This window comes from Rattus norvegicus, chromosome 5 (genome assembly GCF_036323735.1).
Source record: "Rattus norvegicus strain BN/NHsdMcwi chromosome 5, GRCr8, whole genome shotgun sequence".
Taxonomy (NCBI): Eukaryota; Metazoa; Chordata; class Mammalia; order Rodentia; family Muridae; genus Rattus; species Rattus norvegicus.
This window is the reverse complement of record NC_086023.1, coordinates 164319017-164334530: the sequence shown is the minus strand read 5'-3', so window position 1 is coordinate 164334530 and position 15514 is coordinate 164319017. Positions and strand designations below refer to the sequence as shown.

General features: G+C 47.7%; 2 protein-coding genes across 6 annotated transcripts in view; one reads left to right on the top strand and one right to left on the bottom strand.

Annotated features, from left to right (window-relative positions):
* Tardbp (TAR DNA binding protein) overlaps window positions 1-4079 on the top strand; it is a 17984-nt gene extending 13905 nt beyond the window's left edge. For both annotated transcript variants that reach the window (XR_010066364.1, XR_010066366.1), the window contains one exon: window positions 508-4079. The gene's annotated coding sequence lies outside the window, so the exon portion shown is untranslated. The remainder of the gene's footprint in view (window positions 1-507) is intronic.
* Masp2 (MBL associated serine protease 2) lies at window positions 1845-15514 on the bottom strand. 4 transcript variants are annotated; one of them, NM_172043.1, is made up of 11 exons: window positions 15451-15492; window positions 15145-15373; window positions 14859-15036; window positions 14172-14303; window positions 12368-12564; window positions 11969-12116; window positions 9478-9596; window positions 6283-6361; window positions 4300-4431; window positions 3742-3816; window positions 1845-2608 (listed from the first exon to the last, which is right to left on the bottom strand). In NM_172043.1, the coding sequence occupies exons 1-11, from the start codon at window positions 15453-15455 to the stop codon at window positions 1845-1847; spliced, it is 2058 nt and encodes a 685-aa protein (NP_742040.1). In that variant the 5' UTR covers window positions 15456-15492. The 4 variants fall into 4 exon arrangements, with proteins under 4 accessions (NP_742040.1, XP_063144421.1, XP_006239462.1 ...); XM_063288351.1 differs by lacking the exon at window positions 1845-2608 and having other exon boundaries at window positions 2939-3816; window positions 15451-15514; XM_006239400.5 differs by lacking the exons at window positions 1845-2608; window positions 3742-3816; window positions 4300-4431; window positions 6283-6361; window positions 9478-9596 and adding an exon at window positions 9608-11047 and having other exon boundaries at window positions 15451-15514.

Below are 15514 nucleotides of genomic sequence, written 5' to 3'. Positions count from 1 at the left end.
ACCAAGAAACCATGTGCCTGAAATCCATTAAGAAGCCTGATAGCTTTAAGAACTAGTAGGGTGGGTTGTCTTATCTGTGGCAGTCTTAAGTGAGGTAGGCTCCTACCCTCCTGAATGTGGGGGTTGTAGTGATGAATAAATATGCTCACAAAACCAGATTAGACTGTCAATGCATTGTTAAGAATGTAAAAGCAATAATACATTGATTATTGTACTTTTCCTGTAACTACTGAGAACTGAGGGGCTCCTTTTCTAACTGGAAGAATGTGACAGTTTTGTGTTGGTAGTTTCCCTAACGCCCTTACCTAAATAGACTATGATAAATAGGTTTGTCATTTTGCAAGTTGCGTGTTTGAAAATTTTATATCCTTTAGAGACTTGTTATGAACACATTGTTTCATTATACAGTATCCTCTGTAAAAGGATCGTGAGTTATTGTAAATTTTTTTCTCTGCATCTAAACCTGCATGATTTCCAAACCCTGTACATCTGAATTTTGCATTTTAGCACTTGCACTATTACTCAGCAGCAGTAACATGGTAACATTAAAATGGTTTTCGGGGACCTCCAAAGACTAAAACTGGCAAGCCGTCCAGGAGTCCTGGGGTAAGTTACTTGTCAATGGCATGGTTTTGATCCCTTTTTTGCACTTGTTAAAGACTTACTGGTCATAGAAGGCTTTCAGTGTTGAGTAGCCTTTTGTTTAACATGTTTATGGTATGACATAGCTGTAGATAGTTACTTGCCATAAATGAAGTTTTAGAAATAAACTACTTGGCAAAGATTTGTTTTCGAAAGTCTGGTCATCAAAACGCGTTCATTCCTTAAAAATAATGAAAGAGAACTCTTTGAACCTCGGTTGAATAAAAGGTTTTCTTGCCACCAACAGTTAGTGTCTGAAGTCTTACTGGAAAAAAAACATTTCTATATCATGACAATGCTAGGGAGTTAAAGTGACTGCTATGGGAAGATGCAGTGGGGCATTTTCATCTTTTAAAATGTGAGTCTCCAGCTGGGCGTGATGGCCCATGCTTTTCATCCCAGAATTTGAGGCAGGTAGGAGTGAGCTGTAGGCCCGCTATTGCTCCATCATGAGGGAGGGATGGAGGGAGGCCCTGTCTTAAAAACTGTTGCAAGAGGCAAGTAAAATTAATCATGACATTTAAGGTTAAGTCAGCATCTTAGCAGAAGAGCAGTTTATTTCATGATGAATTACTAGTTTTGTTACCACATAAGAGGATGACTATACTGTGTAGTTAGGTTTTGCTTCCCTGTGCCCAAATAGTTCGTGCTCACCTAGGAAAAGTGGGCTGGGTCTAGTGAAATACCTGTTCCAGCTTTTGAAATGGATTCCTAAATTGCCCTTCTGAAGGGTAAAATAGTGACTGTTTTTGTTTCCCACTCTTTTATGGTGTGGGTTTTATAATAGCTTGTCTAATGATGTGAAAGCCATACCTGCTTTCAGTTTACCTTCCAAAAGGAGTTTCTCAGGTATTCTAGAACCAGTACTGGTACACTCTGTAAAAGCACTTTCTGAGCTCATTAAGACCAAATGTACACTGGGAAAATGCACAACAAGCCCTTTGTCAGCCAGGTGTGGGGACGGCCAGTATGAAATAAGTAGGTTGTAGGGCGTCAAGTACAAATTGACTTAGTGAGCCTGTGTGATTGGTAAAGCACTGTTGTGTTGAACACAAGTCAGAGCTGACACATTGGCAAGTGTTCTTGAACCTGTAATGACCTCATCTGCTTCAGTTTGGTGTTAGGTTGTCCATTCTCAGGTTTGTAGGCTTCCTGGGTACTTAACAGATACAAGAAACAATTTACTAATTGGAGGATGCAAATTAGAAATTATTTATTATGTTCTCAATCCAGGGAATATAGTTCGTGACTTTCGTGTAGACCCCATACTGTTCTGACCCCCCACAGTTAATAGAACCCCAGGAAACTATTCCTCCCACAAACCATCTCTGTGTTTCATTGTCTAGAAACACTAATGCCCCTCCGCTGTCACCTCTGCAGCTGTCCTTGCCACCGGCGTCTAGGCCAGCACAGAGCATGTTAACAGTCACTTTTGCTCCTGGGTAGGGCTGCTTTGTATACGCAGTAGCACATTTTTGGTGGTCAACAATTGGTATGTCCACAAACATTAGGTTTCTAGCAAGAAACCCCTTCTGGGTTAACCCCCAGCCAGCCACAGTTCCAACGAAGTCTGTTTTCATTAAGGATGCAGCTTCTTTTCTTGGTAGACAAATCGGCATGATGTTTCTGTTGATTGTGACTTTGTTCTTGAGTTTAATCAGTGCTATATCATTGTCAAAACCAGCTCCGTGAGTGTAGCCTTCATGGATAAAGACAGCCTCTGGCCAGGCTTGAGTGTAATGAGGGGAGAGCCTTTTGAGGATGCCCATGCGGATGTCCAGGGAGGACATCGCCTCTGTTTTCCCATATACAGCATGAGCCGCTGTTAGGACCCAGTCGTCATGTATAAGAGCACCTGCTGCTGTAGTTTCACCCAGTAACAAGACTTGCCAAGGAAAGTCACCAGGCTTTGCAGGCTGTCCTCCAATTATACGGCCTCCTGAAGTGTGTGTGGACAGTCCACAGACTGAGGAAAAAAAATTTGGTGTCAGCCTAAACGTACACCCCACAAATTGATAGGAATGAGGTCATTCTATCCCCCCCCTTTTTTTTCTTTGGAGGTGGGGACCGAACCCAGGGCCTTGAGCTTGCTAGGCAAGCACTCTACCACTGAGCCAAATCCCCAACCCCTGAGGCCACTCTAAATAGTATATAAAGAACTGAGATGTCCTTGTTTGACCTGGTTATCTCCTTGTAAAGATCAGTAACAGACCTCACAGGTTATGTTTTGCTAAAAGAAAAAGGGAGTCTAGACAGGAATTATTTGCAGGAAGACATGACACTGCAAAGAGGCAAAGGGCAGGATCCCTCACCATACTGTGTGCTGCTTTTTTAGCTTACTAGGAATTCTGAGGAACTATGATTTACAAAATGACTTTTGCCTTTGAATGTAAAAGTTTAGATTACAGTGTTGCAGCAATAGCCAAGGTGCTTCTGGTTCAAAAATTGGTTGAGCCATCCAAACCCTTTTACCATGCATTGCAAGCTGAGTGCTCAGAAATGCAACGTCTGTTCCTTATTGTGGTTGTGCACTTTGATTAAAACTGAGAAGCAGCATGTCAGCCAAATCCAGGGCTAGAAAACTAATTTAAACCAGCTAACATGGGGGTAATGAGTGTATTATTACCTTTCAATTAAAAAAAGCATTCTCAAGTATTGTTGGAGCCAATTCTGGTAAAGAAATTTAAGTACTATTAAAAGGCAAATTGCATTAATGTTTAAAAATCTAGATGTCGTTGAAAACAATTGCTTAGGGAAATAATGAAGTTATTAGCTTTGGGGTTTAATAGCATTTTTACAGAGAAGAAAAGTAACAAGAGTTCGTGGTTATAAATGTGTAAATGGTTTGAGATAATTTAAGAAATCATTTAATTTTTTTATGCTTGCCTAGTTACGAGGTCAAAAGCAATCCGGTGCATGATGCAGCCCACACCTAACTTCCATGTGGGAAGGGGTGATGTGAGCCAGCACACTGTTGGGGAGCACTAAGCCAGCCTAAGCCAGCGGCTGGGCTTCCTTCTTGCCTCCCCACCTAGGCCCTGCCTATTGTCTGCAGCTACTCTGTCAGTTATGAATCTCTTTTATAAATGCGTCCATTACCAGGCTTGCAAACCGGGAGGGATTTTTCTCCTTTGGAGCTCGTCCAGAATCCATCAGCCTCACACACATATTTACCTGCAAGTCATTGGAAAAGCAAAAATGTTTAGCTCTAGTTGTCATTTGCTTGAACAACCCCTTGAAAAATGTTGATTCTTGAGCATCCGTGGTGGGGAGAGGTGTGTGAATAACCATTTTACATGATTTCATAAATAGGATCTGCATTACCATGTTTGCTTGCAAAGTGGAAACCTTTTAGATGTGTAACTTGAATATGTATCAAGATCTCAAGTGCTTAATGATAAGGTTTTGACTTGTTAAATTAAACCGTTTGGAATATATTGTGTGTTTGTAGTAGTCATTTACTAGATAGGATCTGTTTTCAGATTCCTGTAAATTGACATTAAAGTCACTTTAACTGTAATATTTCACTTAGCACATGGGAGAAAGGCCTTTTAATTCTTTGTCTCCTTTAGCCTAAAAGGCTGGTTCAAGTTTAGATTCTACCTTAAGGGCTCAAGTTCCATATACCACCCATCCCTCCTTGAGGAAGGTACTTACCATTGCTGCTCATTGTGTAGAAAGTCTCTTCACAGCTGTACTGAATCACAGCTTTGTAGGTGGTCACTTCAGGGCCTGTGATATAGTCCACGTGGCCATTGGGTAGGTCATCGGGAGGGCCACAGTCAATAACTAGTAAAGAGATTGGAGGGGATCCCTTTGTACCTGGAGCTGATAGTAGGAAGGTCTGTGCAGTGGAGATAGTGACCTTGTGGGGACTTGGCTAGCACAGATGAACACCACCACCTCGTGTGTCTCTGGGACCAGTAAGCCTGGAAAGCCAGGTGGGCCTTACACTGCTACGTAATCCATGGTACTAACGCCACCCACCCTAAAAATAACTTGGCTTGTGAATAACTCAGCTTGGTGAAGGAGCATCACACCTGCAGAGCAGGGAATTCAGAAGCACTCAAACCGCATGCAGGAGACCATGGGACAAAAGCCAGTGGCAGACTTGTTTCTATGATCCTTTAAACAACTTGCTCTGTAGGGGTTGGGGATTTAGCTCAGTGGTAGAGCGCTTGCTCAAGGCCCTGGGTTCAGTCCCCAGCTCCGACAAAAAGAAAAGAAAAAAAAAAAAAACTTGCTCTGTAGAAACTCTGAGGGTGTTGATTGTTTTGGGGTTTGTGCTTTTCATCTGCAGTTTGTGTTTGAGACAGGATCTCTCTGTAACTGGCTATTCTAGAACTCTAGATCTACCTGCCTCCACCATCTCACTCAGGTGCGGTTTGTGTTGTGGCTGCCCAGCACCTGTACAGCAAGCAGTGGCAGACTCTGGTCCAGGCCACTGAGTGCCCACATACGTCAGACCCAGCTCCCTCTGCATTTTTACCCCAAAAGAACTAGTAAATCATTGATGAGGAAGTAGATTTGTAAAAATATTTAAGTTCCTCATGGGATTGTTTTACAGAAGTACTATAGTGTATAACCTATGTGCACAGTCAAAGGTATGTGCTAGCACCCAGTGGAAGAGGTGCTTCATGAGTGCCAGGCAGACGAGGCCACCAAGCAGCACTCCAGACTCTTAGTGGTAGTCGGTGCAGCTGGGTAGAAGGCTTTCATTGTCTGGTTCCGAAGTTCGTTCATATTCTCTCTCTCTCTCTCTCTCTCTCTCTCTCTCTCTCTCTCTCTCTCTCTGGTTCCAAAGTTTGTTCATATTCTCTCTCTCTCTCTCTCTCTCTCTCTCTCTCTCTCTCTGGTTCCAAAGTTCGTTCATATTCTCTCTCTCTCTCTCTCTCTCTCTCTCTCTCTCTCTCTCTCACACACACACACACACACACACTTGTAGTTGATGGAGTACTAGGTGTTTCTTGAGAAATTCCTATTAGTTTTCAAAGTGCGCCATTATCCTTGTACATGTGCTAGACAGGTGTATACACTGCGCAGGGCTCTCTTCCCATCCTGGTGGCCTGTGTGTGCATGCTCACTGGAGGGTTATAGCTGGAGAAAGCCTACACAGCAGCATATTTTCCTGTGGGGTGATTAGAATTAAAATGCTCAAACTTCTTTTCTCCCCTACATTTTTGGAACTCAAGCCCTAGTAAGTGAGTTCATTTGGCAGGGGAAGTGGAAATGACTAAAGAAGCCTCAGCAGTGTTAGTAGGGGGACTGGGGACATAACCCAGTGGGAAAGTGCTTTGTGAGTATAGGTACCTGAGTTCAGGTCTCCAGCCCTCCAGACTTGGCAATGATCTTTTAACTAAGATCCTTGGGACTGGTAGAACAGAATGTCAGGTTCCTGCTAACCCACTGGTTCTCAACCTGTGCTGCCACCCCTTGGGGGTTGCCTGTGACCCTCAAAACAAATTTTCCATAAAATAGCAACTAAAGTTGTCTGATTGGAGTCACTACAATGCGAGCTATGTTGAAGGGTCATAGCTTAGGAAGGTTGAGAACCACTGCTCTAAACCTCTGTGCACATGAAGGGACAACACATGGTACGGGCAGCAGTAAGGAAAGGGGATTGTCACCATATGACCATACTGCTGCACTCTGGTATCGGCCGGTCCCAAGATCCATCTTTCTGACAGACAGCAGTGAATGACTTCAGGGGGACAGAACCCTAAAGAGGAAATTCAGAAAATGAACTGTGATAACATCAGGACACTCCCCCAGAACAGCGCTCCCAAGTCAGGGCAGCAACAGGGGAAGGCCTGCGCTTAGACCTATGACCCAGCTGCCTTGCTTAGTGCTTTGCAGCAAACTGCCCTGCTGGTTTATGTTACCTGTACCATTTACTTCTGCTTTGATTGTGGTGGCCTTTTCTACATAAATAACTGTACTGCAATCCTGCTGTCCAGAACACACAGTGTTGGGCTGGAAGTCCTTGTTGGTGTTTTCTTCTCATTTGTCTCCTGAGAGTAAGGGGTTAGCTCTAGACCCTTCCACCGTTCATTCTTAGGAAGCTCTGCTGCCCTGGAACTCTGTAGACTAGGCTGGCCGGACTAGTACTTACCCACCTCTGCCTCCTGAGTGCTGGGATTAAAGGCCTGTATTATCTCACCCCTCACCCTCCTTAAAAGATTTGTTTTGTGGGTTTGATGTTTAGCTTGTGTGGGTTTCTGTGTACCATGCGTATGCCTGGTGTCAGAGGTGGTCTTAAATCTCAAAACCAGAGTTGGGGAGTTGTGAGCTGCCATGTGAGCTCTGGGAACTGAACTCCAGTACCTGCAAAAATGGCAAGTGTGTTTGAGCACTCAGTCACCTCTCCAACCCTTTCCCATCTCTATATGAAAATGGAAAATAGGCCTTTGAAGTAGCTTTGTAGAAAAGTAAGTTGACTGCCAAGTCTGACAACCTGAGTTTGATAGACCTGGAACCTACGTGATAAAGAGAAGCCAGAAGCTGTCCTCTGACCCCCACACACCGGTGTGGGTGCAGCTTCTCAACTGTACCCACCCCATCCCAGACCCCGCCCCAACAGGAAAAGTGCCAGTGTTTGAGAAAAACTGGAAGATTAGTCAAACATTAGCCAAGTGTGGTGGCATACACCTTTAATCCAAGGCCTGTGGATCTCTGAGTTTGAGGTCAGCTTGGTCTGCATAGTCCCAAGAGAGAAAGCAAGCATTAATGGAAGAGGGAGCCATTTGCAAAATCAAGGGATATAAACAATGAATGAAGGGGTTGGGGATTTAGCTCAGGGGTTGGGGATTTAGCTCAGTGGTAGAGTGCTTGCCTAGCAAGCACAAGGCCCTGGGTTCGTTCCCCAAGTCCGGAAAAAAAAAAAAAAAGAAAGAAAAAAACAATGAATGAACGTTCACAATGAAGGAACGCACCACTAGCAGGCTGGAGAGGTGGCTCAGAGGTTAAGAGCACCAGCTGCTCTTTCAAAGGTCCTGAGTTCAATTCCCAGCAACCACATGGTGGCTCACAACTCATCTGTAATGAGATCTGATTCCCTCTTCTGGTGTACAAGTGTACATGCAGGCAGAGCTCTATACATAAAAAATCTTTAAAAAAAAAAAAAAGTGCCACTAAAACTGAGCTGATGACACATGCATCGTACATTAATACCTGTAGTTGGAATCAGGAAAAGGTCGTGCCCAGCTATAATAGCAAGTCCAAGGCTTGTACTATCTTTTTAAAGACTTATTTTATGAAGCTGTTTCAAAACAATGAGTTTGTGATCTTGCAATCCAAGGAACAGTTGAAAAGAGTCTGAACAGAGTTTTTCGAGGTAGGACTCCCTCATTCACCCAACATGGGCTGGACTCCATTTTGTCATTCTGGGGCTATTGCTTTCTACTACTGGGATTCAGTGACAGTTTTGAAGAACACAAGATGAGTTAATCTCTTACCTGTGCTCGTGAAGCAGCACGCTAAGCAGTTTTTAAAATTATATTCCTTCTCCCTTACCAGTGAGCACTATTTATAACTCTGCAAGATGTACTGTTTCCAGGGCTGTCTCACTTTGTGGGCTCAGGGCCTGCTCCTTGGGAAGGTTGTCAGCTGACCAGGGAAGACTTAATGTAACAGGAAGAGCTATGCAGAGCTCATGGGGGCAAGCTGAGCACGCTCCTTTCTGTTGTTTCAGCCACTTTACAGAGAGCTGCTGCTGCCGTGTGCAGATGATCAGAAGTCCTTTTAATGACTAGCCCTCTAAAAGAGTGGTTACACCAGACAGTGTGGGGTGTGCTGGCTGAGTGAGAGAGAGCTCACTTAGCACATGTGAGTAGTTAGCACCGAAAAGGACTTTCAGCTGAGTGTGACCATGCACCACTACAGTCCCAGCACTGAAGAGACTGAAGAAGGAAGTCATGAGTTCAAGGTCACCCTGGGCTACATCTTAAATTACTGTCTTTAAAAAGTAACAGCTGGGGCTGGAGAGATGGCTCAGCGGTTAAGAGCACTGACTGCTCTTCCAGAGGTCCTGAGTTCAATTCCCAGCAACCACATGGTGGCTCACACCCATCTGTAATGGGATCCAATGCCCTCTTCTGGGGTGTCTGAAGATAGCTACAGTGTACTCACATATATGAAAATAAACGGGGCTGGGGATTTAGCTCAGTGGTAGAGTGCTTGACTAGCAAGTGCAAGGCCCTGTGTTCGGGCCCCAGCTCTGAAAAAAAAGAAAATTAAAAAAAGAAAGAAAATAAACCTTTTCAAAAAGATGTGGGTTTAAGACAGGATTGGGCTGGAGAGATGGCTCAGTGGTTAAGAGCACCCTACTGCTCTTCCAGAGGTCATGATTTCAATTCCCAGCAACCACATGGTGGCTCACAACCATCTGTAATGGGATCTGATGCCCTCTTCTGGTGTATCTGAAGACAGCTACAGTGTACTCATATTTAATAAGTAAAATAAATCTTTAAAAAAAGGGGGGGGGGGGCTGGAGAGATGGCTCAGCGGTTAAGAGCACCCGATTACTCTTCCAGAGGTCCTGAGTTCAATTCCCAGCAACCACATGGTGGCTCACAACCATCTGTAAAGAGATCCGATGCCCTCTTCTGGTGTATCTGAAGGCAGCTACAGTGTACTTATATATAATAAATAAATAAATCTTAAAAAAAAAAAAAAAAAAGACAGGATCCTCCCACCCCACACGCACAATTCCCTATAGTCATTTTTCTTTGTTTTTTGTAAACTTACTACTTTGTTTTTCTGCATAGGTACTTCCTGTTTTCAATTCTCCTCTCAAAACCATCCTGGTCATAGGCACTTAGTTTTTTAGTAACTCACTTGCAGAAGCTCGAAGCCAGTCTTGCAGAAGACAGAAAAGCTGTCCTTCAGGACATACGTGGCTTGCACAGGTGAAATGTGACCATTAGGTGGCGCCGTTGGATCAGGGCAGGGCTGTGCTGTGCAGGGGAAACAGGCTTATTGTTTCTGTCTGTAACAGCCGAATCTGAAGTTAGTAACCTGCATTTTTAGTTTATAAATGAAACAAGGCAGAGAGCGCCTGTCTCAAAGATGGTGGCCATCCAAGCATTTAACACCAAAGGCAAAACTAAGCTAAATCATCTGCACAAATCGACTTGTGTCTTGCTGGGTGTGGTGGTGCACACCTTTATTCCCAGCACCTAGGAGGCAGAGACAGGCGGATCTCTGTGAGTTCAAGTCCAGCCTGGTCGACAAAGTGAGTCCAGAACAGCAAGACTCCTTTCTTTGTCCATGACTCAGCTACAGGTAGGTGAGAAAGCTGGATTCAGAGCTGGAGAGATGCTACAACAGTTATGAATACTGCTTTCCAGAGGACTCCAGTTTGGATCCCAGTACCCACATCAGGTAGCTTACAACCACATGTAACCCCAGCTCCAAGAGATCTGACCTTTCTGTCCTCAGCATTTGTACACACGAGGCAGACAGACATCTTTTGGTTTTCTGCTGTGTCCTTGTCTGCCCTGGAACTTGAACTGTAGATCAGGCTGTCCTTGAACTCACAGAGTTCCACATGCCTTTGCCTCTTGAGTGCTGGAATTAAAAGCATTTGCCAGTTCTGTCCTGCTAACACGCTTTGTTAAGAAAACTAGGAACCAGGTACGGTGGCACACACCTTTGATCCCAGTACTTGGGAGGCAAAAGCAGGTAAATGCTTTTTTTTATATAATTTTTTTTAAGATTTATTAATTTTTTGGGGCTGGGGATTTAGCTCAGTGGTAGAGCGCTTACCTAGGAAGCGCAAGGCCCTGGGTTCGGTCCCCAGCTCCGACAAAAAGAACCGGAAAAAAAAATTTATTAATTTTTTATTTATACAAGTACACTGTCACTGTCTTCAGACACACCAGAAGAGGGCACCAGCTCTCATTACAGATGGTTGTGAGCCACCATGTGGTTGCTGGGATTTGAACTCAGGACCTCTGGAAGAGCAGTCAGTGCTCTTAACCGCTGAGCCATCTCTCCAGCCCAAAAGCCGGTAAATTCTGTGAGTTTGGGACAAGCATGGCCTACAAAGTGAGTTCAAGGACAGCCAGTGCTATTATGCAGAGAAACCCTGTCCTGAGACACCACTGCTTTGTGTCCTCCCACCTCCTCCCCCCCAAAAAATCAGATATCCCAGAATGATGGAATGTCTATGCCAGGAAGATTATACATGTGGTTTGAAGCCAAGAGTGTCACTTCTAGGAAAAGAGCAAGACAGATGAGTAACAATGTTGATGTCCCACTCTGAGCTCCCACCCCCATTTTACTCTACTACATGCTTGACTCAAAGGCCGTGCCACAGCGACTTCATTTCCCCTCTGGACTGAGAGCAGATGCTGTTCGGACCCTGTCCTCCGCACTTAGTATTTTTGACAATTTTCTTCTTAATCTGAAGGTTGAGCACAGAGCCATGCAGGCTGGTCAGGCTCAGTGCCACTGAGCTGCACCTTTGCCTGTCTTAGTACATATCTGAAGAGTAAAGATGATTGGGTGCTGAGCGGTGACGCAGAAGGGAGCATGGACCTGCTATCCAAGGACTTGGGCTGAGGCAGGAAGATCACAATTTAAGGCCCACTAGAGCTATGAAACAAGTTCGGGCCCACCTGACCTATAGACTTGGACCCTAATTCAAAATACCAGAATTGAGGAAAGAGGGAGGTTGCCTAGGTAAATGGCTGACTGGGTAAAGGGGGGGAAGGAGGAAGGGAAAATGGTTGCTATTTCCTGGTCAATGTGTTAGCATTTTGTCCAAGGTCCACCCCCACGGTTACCTGGCAAGAGCCAGGTAAGTCTGACACTATAAAAGGGGCTGATTGCCCCATCCCTACTTTCTTACTCTTGCTCTCTCTTTCTTACCCTCTTCCCTCTTTGTCCCTTCTCTCCCCATTTCTCCCCCCCCCCTTCTTTCCATGTGCTCATGGCTGGCCTCCTCTCCTACTCCCCCCCCTGCCCCTTCTACTCTCTTAACTCCCCTCCCCATGCCCTGAATAAACTCTATTTTACCATTGTGTGGCAGGTCCCTCAGGGGAAGGGATGTCTCAGCATGGGCCTGCTGAGGCACCCCCTTTCCTCAGACCTCCATAGAACATAATCCCCCCTCTCCTTATCTTTTATTAATAAAACATGGGTGCCAGGACATGATGTGTTTATCTTTCTATAAACACATCACAAGGACCATCACTAAACAGACAACCCTACTCAATCTGGGCTCCCTTCCAGGCCCGCTAGGAGTCCAGTGCTATGTAGTTTGCTGATACTGCCTGAGGGACGGGAACTGTTTCTCTGCCTGGATGGAGGGCCATTTGCTCACCTGTGCTTGTGTAGTGTATCTTCCAGCCTGTGTGGTTCCCTGACTCGTCGGTGGTAAAGGTAATGGTCACCTTGTTGCTGTCAGTTTCAATCCTGGGGGGCAGCGTCTTCCCACAAAACGGGCCGTATTCCCTCTTGTCTGTTTGAATCTGAATAAAGAGACTCTGAACCCCCGGGCCTGCTGCAGGGTTCTAGCCCGAGATAGATGGAAGCAAAGTAGCTCAAACTGGCTTGGGCACGCTGGGGACAAAAGGTGGGGTACCCTCATGCTGAAGCCACAGCCTGGCTTAGACCTCCCTCTCCAGAACAAGGCTGAGTGAGGTTCACTAGAGGACAGACATAGGGGGCAGTTGTTGAGGGGAAAGAGCTGTGTGGCAAGGCAAGAATGCAAGAACCAGACCTTGAGGGAGTCGTAGGGGCACTGGGCTTCAGGGTGCATCTCCACATCAAAGGACTCCACGAAGTCCAGGGTGATACTGAAGCCTTCCTCCAGGCGGATGTTGTAGGCGCAGCTGGAGAGTTTGGGGTATGGCTGTGGGTACTCAGGGCTACTGAGAAAGCCAGACCTCCCAGTGAACACCTGGCCTGAACAAAGGGCTGGGAAGAAAGAGGGTGGGATAGCGTGGCTTGGCTCCCGGCAGGGCAACACTGGGGCATTAGGACCGCCTGGGACATCTGTATCCTGGACTTGGTCAAGACTTGGCAATCTGCAGAGGCAGTCGAGGACCCCAGCTCCTACCCCAATGATGCTGCAAGGCAGCGCCCCAGACCTTAGCTGAAGTGATCGCCGTATTGGGTAGTTTGCTGGGTCAGAGCCACAAAACGGTTGAGAGCAAAGGAAGGGGGGCCAGAGGGAGGCAGGCCACCTCCCCACTGTCCTTAGGTCCCTAGGAATCCAGGGAATGGAGGAGGAGTTCCCTTGAACTGAGTGAGGATTTCTTCTGCTCTCAGATCACTCCAGTGGCCAGCTCAGCAGTTCCCAAGTGAATCCACAAGAGGGCTTTCACCTATATCTGGCAGGGACCAGCTCAGAGCCCTGGATCCTGACCAGGCCTTTCCCACGCCTTCCCTGTCCTTAGAAGTGGCCCTTCCTGGAGAAGGTTTAGGGCAGTTTATGTCACCAGTATGCACACAGTCGCCCTCCTTTTTGAGCTGCCAAGCTGTCTTGTTGGCAGAGATCCGACTTCATTTCTGCTCCCTGCCTGTCTGCCTGCTCAGGGAGGGACAGGCTAGGAGGAGGGCTTATGGAACTGAAGGCTCTCCATACCAGCAGAGAGTACACCCCGGATGCAGGGCGACTAGCCTGATCCCTCAGTAACACCCCCTTTGCTCTCTGTGCTGAATCAAGCTCCCCAGGGTTAGAGAACAAAGACCTGCGGTGACCTATGAACAAGAACTGGCTACCGAGTCCTGAGATCAGCCTCAGGGGACCGGGGGGGGGGGGGGGGGGACGGGGGGACGGGGGGCGGGGGCGCATCTCCCTGTGTGAGCTCAGGGAGTTCCTGCATCCGGGCTGTGAGATGAGGATTAAATGAGGGGACACCCAGGATGCTCTAGTGCCCTCCAAGCCCATCACCCCAACCCTGGCAAGAGACACAGAGCCACAGTGGAAGTGGAGGCAGGTTTATTGTCTGGGAAAGGTGAATGGGTGCTGGCAGCCACTCCAGCCTGACAGAGCTGAGTCGTGTGGGCATGTATTGACTGGTGTCTGACTCACTGGGGTGGGCAGGCTGGAGCGAGGGAGGTTAGAGGCTCTGCTCTGGAAGAGAGATGGGGTGGGGGATGCATCAGGAAGACTGAGGAGAGAAGGACCAGGGCAAAGGAGCAGGAGACAGGTTAGAGGAGCCGAAGGGTTCAGCTGCTGGGGTCAGGAAGCATGGTCTGAGCCCATCCACACTCCTCTACCTTGAGGCTCTGTGGTAGACTGGAAGCTTAAGGCGTGCCTGGCTCAGCCAGAGATACCAGTCTACCTAGGAACCACCCAGAAGGAAGAGGCAATTGGCTGGTGGAACCAGAGGTTCCAAGAGTAGGGACAGGGGATCAAAGTACACCATCGGAGGGAGGGTGGGGGGGCAGGGAGAGGAGGAATTAGACATGCTAATAGCGTTGGAAGGAACAGAAGAGCCGGGGCCTCCTGGGCAGAACAGCTCCTGCTTTGGTAGCTGGAGTAACCTGGTACAGATGGGATGCCCCTCCCGCCTCACCTGAGCAGGTATGCTTGTTCTGGTGCAGAATGTAGCCCACTCGGCAGGAGCAGTAGTAGCCGCCCAGGTAGTTGTGGCAATAATGGTCACAAGGGACTGAGTCTCCCAGGGATGTTCTGCATTCATCCACATCTAGGGGACAGGGGACAGGCAGGCGGGAAGGAAAGAGATGGAACAGAGAGCTTGGATTTTGGTGGCCCACTACAGGAGGCCTGTGGCTTGACAATTCACAGGCCCGGGGCCAGAGCTGCAAGCAGTGCCCTTGCTAAACTTAGCATCCTACTCAAGCCAGCCAGGCAGAGGAGGGAATGGCCCCATCGGTCCAGTGGCAACCAGGTAGAAGATTGTGCTCGAGCAGAAAGGTTAAGCCACTTGCCTGAGGCCACACCGACAGTCTCCTTCAGGGACCAGAGTGTACAGTTAAGCGGAACGCCACGTACCGACAGGCTGAGGCCTGTGCAAGCTCTGGTAACCTGATGGGTGCTCTGTGGTATCACTGCATCCTTAGCAGTGACCAGGTACACCCATGACGGCAGGCCGTGGCAGGACCCACCCACCTTTCCTGTTGGTTTAACCTGAATCCAGAACCCCAGGAGAGGTGGGAAGCAAGAGACCCAAAGATGGGGACAGGACAGACAAGACAGCCAACCAGCTGCATCTGGGCTGCCTGAGCCCAGCCCTGCTCACCCTCCGCTGCATAGAAGGCCTCAAATCCTGTGAATGGCTTCTCATTGGAGTAGTCGGAGTGGAAGGTGACCTTTAGGCTGGGACCCAGTGAGTAGAAGGTGTCATTGCCAGGTGCCCGCTCAGTATCTGTACTCTCCTGCCCACACAGCGTGGCTAGCACCTTGGTCCCTGAGGTCAACTGTAGGGTTGGGGGTGAAGGGAGGGAAGGTTAGAACCAGGCTGCCCTCCCCACTGGCCAGCCTTTGCCATGCCTCACAAGACCCCAGCCGAGCACCCTGCCAGGTACCTTGACAAAGTCATACTCGCAGCGGTAAGAGAGTTCCAGGTTGAAGTGGGTGAAGTAGAGGCGCAGGCGGAAGCCAGGGGGTGCAGTCAGCGTCCAGGATCGATCCTGATGGTTGCCATACTTCTCTGGGAAGCCAGGGGACACCAGGCGCCCGAATACAGGCTCAGGCCACTTGGAGCCCAAAAGTGTGGCCACCAAACTCCAAAGCAGACCCAGGACGATCAGTAGCCTGTGGGCAGAGGAGTGACGTGAGGGCCCAAGCTAAACTTGTTCTGCTCCCCCAGAAGCTATGGCTCGCCCACCCACCTCATGGTGTGCCACCCAGCTCTGCAGGTCCAGCGCCTGTCACCTTTGACCTGTTTGTCCAGCA